This window comes from Staurois parvus, unplaced genomic scaffold (assembly GCF_062004578.1).
Source record: "Staurois parvus isolate SC_StPar_1 unplaced genomic scaffold, SC_StPar_1.0 ptg000010l, whole genome shotgun sequence".
Taxonomy (NCBI): domain Eukaryota; kingdom Metazoa; phylum Chordata; class Amphibia; order Anura; family Ranidae; genus Staurois; species Staurois parvus.
In genome coordinates, this window is record NW_028317806.1 from 344,274 (window position 1) to 354,840 (window position 10,567).

Sequence of the window (10,567 nt, forward strand, 5' to 3'; positions counted from 1 at the left end):
TAAGGCTAGGTTCACATTAGCCCACAGGGTAAAACACAGTGTTTTACTGTGTGAGCCATTTCCCGTGTCAGCTCCTGCAGGATTTCCATATACGTGTTTTCTCTTTTTTTGTTTTTTTGTTTTTTTACTTTATTTTAAAGTGTTACTAAACCCAGGACCCTGCATTCACTATATCTGGTCTCCCACAGTACACAGAACAAGGAAATGCAATTATTTTAGTAAATATAAACTGCTAAATACCTTTTTCTCATCAGCAGTCTTGTGACTTCAGCAGAGCACTGGTTAAAACTTGTAGGAGGAGTTTTTTCTTCTGCTCTAGGAGGATGTGAAAGTCTTGACAGTGCGGATTGGCCCTGTGCTAATCACATGCACTCTCCCAAGAAAAAAAAAACCTCATACACACCAAACTAAGCATGCGCATGTGACTACAGATTCAGTCTGTATCAGGTGGTCATTTCACCAAGAGGAGGGGCAGAGGAGAAAGGATCAAACAACCTTTTTCCACAATGCATCTTCGGTTCCACAGTGAGTATAACAAGCATGCTTTACTGCATATACAGACTGATTGCACTGCTGTGGGTTTAGTAACACTTTAAGTCTTACATAGAGTCACTTCATTCATGTCTCTGCAAAGTAGCACAATGCATTACATTTCTGTGCTGCGACATCCGGTGCACTGCAGAAAAATACATTTTTGCACACTTCACATGCCAGTGTTGTGGGGTGAACGGGGCACCTGGAAAACAGTTGATTTCAATGTTCTCTAGCCGTGATCTCCATTTATACAGCGAGAAGCAACACAGGTCACTGCAAAGTGTGTGAATGAGCCCTAACTCATGTAGGTTTGTGCGGTAGACCCTTAATAGTAACATGTTACACCCTAAATAAGGGTGTAACATGTTGCTAAAGGCAACTTTAAAGGGCAACTTCACTTTCAGCAAAAAATCTGTTAATTCTTCCCCTCACCATCCTGAGGTTCAGCTACTTACCTAGGTACTTACCTTCAGTTTTGATCATAAGATTCTCACTAAGGGACCCTGCCCTGGGCTACACAGTCTTTGCAGAAGAATGCCTTAGTTCAGGGGTGGGCAACTGTGGCCCTCCAGCTGTTGTAGAACTACAAGTTCCATGAGGCGTTGCAAAGCTGACAGTTACAAACATGACTCGCAAAGGCATGATGGGACTTGTAGTTCACCAACAGCTGGAGGGCCACAGTTGCCCACCCCTGCCTTAGTTGTATCCAGCTCCTACTGTGCATCCATGTTGCTCTCCTCATTCATGGCTATGGCTTGAGTCTGGGGGTCAACATGAGTATGGAAATGTGGGGTGAACATTTTAGTAATGGGTAAATTTCTGTTCCTACCAGTGTGTTCATGTAAGGCAGTGTTTCTCAAATCCAGTCCTCATGGACCCCCAACAGGTCATGCTTTCAGGATTTCCCTGAAAACAGCTGTGGTAATTACTAAGGCAGTGAAACTGATCAAATCACCTGTGCAAAATAATGGAAATCCTGAAAACATGACCTGTTGGGGGTCCATGAGGACTGGAATTGAGAAACACTGATGTAAGGGAAGGCATTGCTCCATGCAATCAAAAAGCTGTGAAAGTATACCATATAAATCATTTACATATCTGATAGTTCATACAAGTGAATATGAGTGAAAAATAATAATAAATATAATCCGTGTCTTCCACCTCTATAGTTTATAGTGCACAGTTCATAACTGAATATATAGCTTCTTCTGTGAAAATAAATAATAAATGATATTTATAGTTCACCTTTTTCTTCCACCATCATTGCATGTCCAAACAAATGTGCAAAGTGATTATTCGCAGATCACCATCGAACAGTACCTCTTCCACCTTCCAAACAAACTTCTTACCTCCAATTCTGACCTACAGAACATTAGGTCAGTTTGCCCCTTGCCCTTTAAGAAGGGCTGTTTCTCCTGGTAACTTTAATTTGTGTCTTTATACACATACATACAAACATTCCTCGATGTGTAACTGAAAGGAATAAAGGAAAAAAAACTCATGCCCAATATATCAGCCCACCAGGCAAATTTATTAATAAAAAGGGTTAAAATCTCACAAAAAAAGTGCACATAGAAATGATTGCCTCTTTAATCAAGCATTTCCCCCTTAAGGTTAAACTTTGGCTTCAGATACCTATCCAAGGTGGCAGACTTCTGTCTCTGCCTAACGTGATGACGTCATCCGGCCACACCCTTTTTTTTGTAAATTTCTATTTATTGATTTTGCATAAAAAAACAACATATACAAAACAACTGATCTTGCAGGGCCAAAAATCCTCTAACAATAACCTGTTGTATAAGGGCATGGACATGACATATTATTCCCCCCCAACAAAAAGGAAAAAGGGGAACAAGTTTTTACACAAGCCCAGAAGGTCCTCACACACCATGTATGTCCAGGTGTATGACCATACACAGCAGCCAACTTAAGATGGAAACCGTAAACTAGAGCAATGGGTGTTTGCCTCTAGGAGGTAGCGGAGGGACTATCCAGCCAGGACTGCCAGATTTTCTCAAAGTTTTTTTACAAGTAGATTTATAAAACGGGACCATTTTGTTCACCAGCTCTTTCCAATAAGCCAGTGGGGGTGTCAATTGCTTTTTCCAGTACAGAATCAGTGCCTTTCGAACATAGAATAATAAGAGACGGAGCAGGGTACGTTGAGCCCTAGTAGGTGCCAAGCCCTCCCCTAGACCCAAAAGACAAACCAAGACCATTATAGCAAAAGTCAATGAGGTAACCCGCATAATGCAACGCAGGATACCCTTCCAAAAGTCCTGGGCCAAGGAACAATACCAAAACATGTCTGAATGTAGCCAGGGAGAACGAGCAGTGCCAACACTCTGCAGACACCTGCAGATAAATACAGGCAAATGTACAGTATATTATGTGTAGAAATTTAAAATGGATTAACCTATTCCTGGCTGACACTAAATGTGCAAAGGGGAAACTCCACATGTCATCCCAATCCTCCCCATTAAGTTCAGGAACATATTCCACCCATTTCTCCCTTCATCTGGCAGACACCCTGCCCTGCCCCCCAAAAATTTCTAAAGGTCTGGGAGGGCCAGACCTCCCTGCCCCCATGGATCCTGAAGAGCCCGGGGTCCATAGAGGGGAGAGGTCCCAAATGAAGGAACCAAATAGGCAGTGAACCCGAGGAGAAAAGAAACGTGAGACCCATATGAGTGGATTGCGAAGAAATACAAAAAGACTGGGAGGGACTTCATTTTGAGGTTAATGCTCACCATCACCGACAAAGAGAAACTCTCCTACGCCTTAGTTTTCCTTTTTAAAAAGTCCAACAGCGGCTGCAAATTAAACGAAAAGTAATACACAACCCTGGCTGAAATGTTAATGCCTAGATAAGTAAATTGAAACCGCTTGAAAAAAATAAATAGTAAGAAGTCATTTGTGTACAATGCCAAACATTCTTTAATGGAACCCACCTCCAGTACACCAGTCTCAGGGGAAAAATGGAACACCACAGCTAATGGTTTTATCATTAAGGAAAACAGGAAGAGGACACCCTTGCCTAGCGCCCCTGCTAATCTCAAAGAAGGGGGAGATAGTGGGCCATATTTTTTTTTTATGAATAACATTTTATTAAATTTTCCACATGTATATACATACATGACATTTTAAAAAGAAATAGAGAGAAAGAAAAACAAAGGGATCATCGATGCTAGTAACATGGGTAGAAAAATAACAGTATGCAATGACAATAGGGCAACATTGGAAGGATGATCAAGTCCGCACAAGTCAAGCAGGTTGACCAGAGGTGTAAACATCCCACGGGTTCCACACAGCTTCAAATAAGATTATAGAATCGGCATGTGAAGCGGTAAGATATTCCATTTTCCTAATATCTGCAATAATCTTAAATAATGTCAACATTGAGGGAGGTGTAGGGGAGAGCCAGCTCATTGGAATGCTTCTCCTGGCCGCCGTCAAAATATGCACAGAGAGTCTCCTCGATGGTCTAGAGAGACCTGGAAAGGGCAGGAGTGGGCCATATTTTAAGAGCCATCCATGAAGTGATGGCCGCCTGGATGTCTGTAATGGTAATGTTACACTCAAGCCAAGCGCTCTCCTCCACATTTAAGGAGAGCATGGGAATACTCGCCAGAAAGGCAGCCAATTCTGTGACATTATACGAAGGGATGGGAGCATAATAAGAGGAATAGTAGTTAGAGAATATGGACATAATGTTCTTGGGGTCCGTGACCAGCTCCCCTGTCGGTGAACGGAGGCAAGGAACACTAACTGGGGCATGCAACCAACAATCTGGCCACACCCTTGACGCTTTTTTTCATCCAATCATGACTGCTTCAGAAGCCTTCAGTGGCACTGCATCTCGCCAAAGAGCATTGCTGTATGGCAAAATTGTGAATCAGTCCTTAATCGGAGAGTACTGGAGCAAAATGCCTACTAGTTCCTGCTGACATAATAGCTCTAAAATGACAAGATAATTGACAGGTTGCCTGTCCAGACTGGGAGCTTGTGGTTTGTTTCTATTACAGGTTACAACAACACTGAATGATAAGTACACTGGTGAAATACACTCAGGGGTGTATTTTAAAACATTTGCACAGCAATACACCTGATGAAAGTGCATGTACACTCGTTCTATGTGATTGGGGCATAAAAACAAATGTTATTAGGCTATTTATCGTGCTGGTAGAAGGTTTTTCATTGATTTTAAAGCGTAAAAACTGTGTTTGGCCACTAGATGGCATCCGGTATTGTAGGCCAGTGATTCTCAACCTTTTTTCAGTCAAGACACCCTTGCAAATTATGGACAGTCCCGAGGCACCCTTGAAAATTATGGACAGTCCCGAGGCACCCTTGAAAATTATGGACAGTCCCCGAGGCACCCCATTCTAAAATGTGAAAAACTATTCTAATCGTTTTATATAATACAGCAACATTCACACACATAGGACACCCAACATTAGAGGTGATTTATTCTTCCAAAGCAAATCCACTTTTGCACACTGGTACTGACTAGTATTCCCATGTTTCTCTTCTCCCTCAGTTTTTCTCCATCACTGAGCTAATGTGACCCCAGCACTGATGGAGAGGGGCAGGGGAGGGTCAAACTAATATGCCGTGCAGGCAGCTGACATCCCCCTATCAACTGATGTCATTGGTTGTCAGGATGCCGGGGGCTAGAAGGTTGTTATGGGGCACAATGAAAACCTGTGACTTTGTGTAACTAAAAGGCAGGCTTGTTCCACCCGCTGGCTTGTATACAAGCTTTGGGCAATTCTTAGACATTTTGCCAAGGCACCCCAGGGTGCCTAGGCACCCTGATTGAGAGAGGCTGTCGTAGGCAATCCCTATGATACTTTGCGCCTTCTAGTGGCCAGTTGTGCTATTTTTTGCTTTACAGCATTTTTTTTTTTTTCCCAGGAAGGAGTGGAGGCAGAAAAGAAGGCTATATCTTTCTTCTCAAAACTGCGTAATGAGATGCAGACAAATAAGCCCATTCTTCCATTGACTGATAACTGGCAGGATATAGACATCTGGAACCAATACCTGGACTACCAAAAGACACTGCTTGATAATGGTGAAGATCCAAGCTGGTTCCGATCTTCATGGCTATATGTGGAGTGTTATCTCTACCGCAGAATCCATGAGGGGATTTCACTCAGGTATGTAAGTATTGCTACACACACCTATGTCTATGTATATACACAGAGTTGGGCTGGATTGACATTGTTCTGTATGCATGCAGGACACATGTTGGTGTGAATACAATTCCCACTTCTTAGTAACACTAAGGTACAGAGCATAGATGCACATCATACATGTTAGTAATAATAGGTTTTTGTAGAGTGTTGCTGAATAAAAATGGACAAGTGTGATTAGGCCCTCAAAGTAAGACCCTTCCCGAAATAAATTTTCTATTTTTAGTTGGGACAGAGTTGCATATATATATTTTTAAGTCCTGTGTCGATGGCATCAGCAGGGGTGTGGAAATTTTTTAAAAAACTACTTGTCCAAGGCACTAAATCAGAGTCCCGATCTACCTGTCCCTTGTGACAATCTACTTTGCCTAATAAAAAAAACTATTTTAACCAAAACCATATTTAAATCTGGGGCTTTTAAACACAAAGGGGCTTTAAAGTGTTACTAAACCCAGGACCCTGCATTCACTCTGGTCTCCCACAGTATCTGGTCTCCCACAGTACACACTACTTGGAAATGCAGTTATTTTAGTAAATGTGTTAAATACCTTTTTCTCATCAGCAGTTTTTTTATAGCAGTCTTTCGACTTCTATCAGTGTCCAGCAGAGCACATGTTAAAGCTTCTCTAGGAGGATGTAGAACCACTGACCTCTGTCTGGACAGTGCTGATTGCCCCTGTGCTGATCCACATGCACTCTCCCAAGAAAAAAAAAAAAACACTCTCTAGCAATACACAGTAAACTGAGCATGTGCAGAGAGTCTCCATGATATGGGTTATCATCAGGAGATAAGAGGGGGACACTAGAAAAAGGGGAGAAACAGAGAAGACAGGATCAAACAGCCTTTTTACACAATGAAAAGGATTAACCCCTTAGGTTCTACAGTGAGTACAACAAGCACACTTTACTACATATACAGAGTGATTTTACTGTTGTGGGTTTGGTAACACTTTAAACCTTTAATGTTTTGAACATTGCGCTGTTTATCTCCTATTCGTCTCCCTGCCTGTCTCCATCACCACATCCGGGGACAAGTAGGGAGGGGAGAGACCTTGCAGTGTAATGAGACCCAATTGGGTGCTCGTCAGGAAAGGGGAGTGTCGGGCTCTTTTAACGCTCAACAGAAGCGCATCTTTTGGGCAAATAAATGAGGTGTTGGCCCCAACGAGAGAAAAAACAAAAAACTTTATTCCTTCATGTTACCCTCACACATGTAAGCACTTGACTGCTCAGTACTAGCGCCTGCTGAGCAGCCAAATCAAGCTCCGCTGGCCACCATTAGGCCCTGTTTTACACCTGGGTGCTTTGGGATTGCAGCAGAATCACTGCGATTCTGCCCGAAATCTCACAACACACTACCATTGCAAAACGCAGGTTCAGGTGTCATTATTTTCAATGGAACCTTAAACACGGTGCGGTTTTGCTGCGAGTGTCACACAATTTACTGCACGGCAATCTCAGCAAATCGCATCGTATAAAGCTTGTCACTGAAAAAGGAGCTTTTTTTGCAAAAAACGTTGCGCGAAGTGATTTGCCGTGCGATTTACTGTGCGGCAATTTGCATCACGTGAAGCTTGTCCCCTAGAAAAGGAGCAGTAGCTTCTATGGGGCAGCAAGCTTTACGCGATGTGATTTGTCACACGACAGTCATGTCACTGTACCACGTTTTAGATGCCATTGAAAATAAAGGCAGCTGAACCTGTGTTTTGCAAAAGTGGCAGAATTGATTCTGCCACAATCCCAAAATGCCCTGGTTCACACACATGTGATTCTGGATGCGTTTTCAAACAGATTCACATGACCGGCTAGATATTATGTGTTCTTTTTGAGGTGGTTCACACAGATGCGATCCACGAATTGCGTTTTGAGTACCATTGCGAAAAACTGGGTCCTGTACGAGTTTGTAGCGGTGTGTTCCAGACTTGCAAGTGATAGAGTAGAGTGGCATGCGGTAATAAGTGTTCACATAGGATTGCTGTTGACAGGAATTTTTGCATTGAAGTCAATGGGAGGTGTTTCTCCATTGAAGTCAATGGGAGGCGTTTTTGAATTGCAGTCAATGGGAGGCGTTTTTGCATTGAAGTCAATGGGAGGCGTTTATGCATTGAAGCCAATGGGACGCCGTTGACTTCAATGCAAAATCACGCCCCATTGATTTGAATGCAAAATCCCATTGACTTCAAGTGAGGCTGTTTGCCTGCAGCAGGGGGCATGGCTAATGTAAAAAAAAAAAAACTGCATGTCCCAAGCATTGTTCCATATAAATCGTGAATCCCTTCATCAGTTTGCTATGCTTCTGAGATCATTCAGAATTCATTGACAGGTGCATTTCACCTGCAGTTGACTGCCTTCTGACTTACATGTGACCTGCTTCAAGCAGGTTTTGCATTCCCATAGTCATGTATAGAACAGCAAACATTGGTCTGTTGATGCAGGTCCTAATAATGCTGGGCTACTTAATTTTTTAAAGACAAAAAAAACTGTAACATATTCATAACAGATCTACTTTAAGGTACAACTACAGGTAAAACTTTTTTTTTTTTTTGGATTGAGTAAGGGAGAGTTATAACCCCTATACTTTTTTCATCATCTGTGCCTATTGGGAAGATTTCCCTTCACTTCCTGTCCTATAGCCAAAACAGGAAGTGATGGAAATCCCAGGTTGGGCTGTAATTTTATTTATTTACTACAGGTACTTATATAGCTCCATCAATTTACACAACGTTTTTACATATATATTGTACATTCACATCAGTCCCTAGCCCTCGGTGCCTACAATCTAATTTGTACACACACACCTACTAGGGCCAATATACCTACCAGCATGTATTTGGAGTGTGTGAGGAAACCCACACAGGCACAGTGAGAACATGCAAACTCCATGCAGGTAGTGCCGTGGTTGGGATTCAAACCAATGACCCTAGTGTTGCTAGGTGAGAGTGCTAACCACTTAGCCACTGTGCTGCTCGAATGTAATGATTCCTGTATCCTATCTTTTTTCAGTGCATACACAAAGTTTACAGTTTGCGAAACAGCATTTTATTTTCACTTAAATCATTTGAAGATCCTGCATCCTGTTCTTTATCCTACTTTCCCACAGCCCTCCAATCTCTGAGTTTGATGTCTTCAGGGATGTAAAGAATGAAAGTTTCTTTCAGTCTCAGCAAGCAATGATCACCCTCTGCACTCATCTACAGGAGCTTAAAAAAACCATTGCAAGCCTGAGCAAAGAACAGCACCGAGAGGAGTTCTATAGACTACTGCAGGTGGGTTGCGCTGGGAAAATAGATGTGAACCTATCATGAAAACAGTATATTTTGTGTCTAAAGTTTCTAAAGGGAGCTGCCTCACTCTGAGCTAGGCTTCATGCTGGCTTTGGGTCAGAGAAATCAATGACCAAGCAGTGTTCAAGAATACTAAAAAAACTTCCTTCCTCTTATATACTCATTGGAAAATGATTGATTACAGTCAAACTCTTGTGTCATATTATTTATTTATTTTTTTTCAATAGGCCCCTTACCAAATCCTGTTGGGTAATCCCAGTTGCCCCCCAAAAAAAAAAATTAATAATTAAGTCGGGTTCTCCATGCTACACACAGGGTTGAATGACACCCAACATCATTAATTACAGGTCCTGTGAGCCTGGGGCATCAAGAGCCTACCCCTTCGGGCAATTTGTCAAACTGCCCAGGGAAAAGCTTTAGTATTGAATACCACTGGAAACAGAAAAGGCCCCTCAAAAGCTGCAGATGCTGTTAGTGAGCTTTGTCATAGACTTCAATAGAGGCTTTGGAGGCACTTTGAAGCACCAAGAAAGCAATACGGGGTATCATTTTTGAAGCAAAGCATGGCAACGTGTGAACAGGACTGGAAACTTACCATTTTATTTAGTGAGAGGGGCTTTGATTGGCATTCAGTCATTTATAAAAGCGCGTCCAATGCCATATATTGAAGCAAGTGTAAACAAGCCCTTAAGAAGCGGGATTCTCCCCAATAGCTGTCAGTTTTTAGTTTTTTGGGTTTTTTTTTTTTCAAATCTCTGAAATTTTAAGAATTCTATGAAAAGATTCCTATCTCCTCCTGTTCCTTTTGACAACTGTAGTTCTAAATGTAAAACATGTTTTACTTTAATGCATTCCCTGCATTAGTGTAAAAAACATTTTAGTACTTGATCTCATCCCCACCACCCCATTCCTCCAAATACTTACATGTATCGATCCAGTGCTGTGCCCATCTGCCAGTCTTCTCTCCTCTCATCTGGCTCTCACAAGCTTGGCTGAGGGTATGGGGAGCCAATGGCTCCTGCTGCTGTCTGTCAAATCCTGTGAACAGAGATTGGGGGCCGGGGCTGAGCAACACTGTGTGTGTCGATGGACACACACAGCCTGGCTTGGAATTGAGACTGCACATCTACCCCCATTTCCAACACTTACTTTGGGGGCAAACAGAAAAAAGGGGGAGCCAAAATCGCACGTGGGGAACCCAGAGGAGGAGGTTTGGGGCTGCTCTGTGCAATACTATTGCACAGAGCAGGTGAGTATAACAAAACTGCTTTCAATTTTGTATTTCTCACCACTTTTTCTGTCATAAACAGAGAGAGAGTAAATTTACCCAGTGGGGATAGAAACCGCAAAAAAAAATAAAAAGCTGCCAGGGGTTTTAACAATTCATCAACTATTGCTTTTTCGTGGAAGCCACCGTCTTACTATTCTTGAGTCACTTTGGGAATTGCTCATATGAAAGAGATTCAGTCCCTTTCAGACGTGGAAGTCAGGACTATGTATCTTTAAGAAGAAGGCTGGATGTGTTTCTAAAAGTGCAATATGCAATTGGCTATT

General features: G+C 42.3%; 1 protein-coding gene across 1 annotated transcript in view; it reads left to right on the plus strand.

Moving 5' to 3' along the window:
* DCPH1 (damage control phosphatase 1) overlaps window positions 1-10,567 on the plus strand; it is a 31,409-nt gene that overhangs the window by 5,851 nt on the left and 14,991 nt on the right. The window contains exons 4-5 of the mRNA XM_089669852.1: window positions 5,452-5,693; window positions 8,830-8,995. Of these exons, the coding sequence (XP_089525978.1) occupies window positions 5,452-5,693; window positions 8,830-8,995 (408 nt within the window). The remainder of the gene's footprint in view (window positions 1-5,451; window positions 5,694-8,829; window positions 8,996-10,567) is intronic.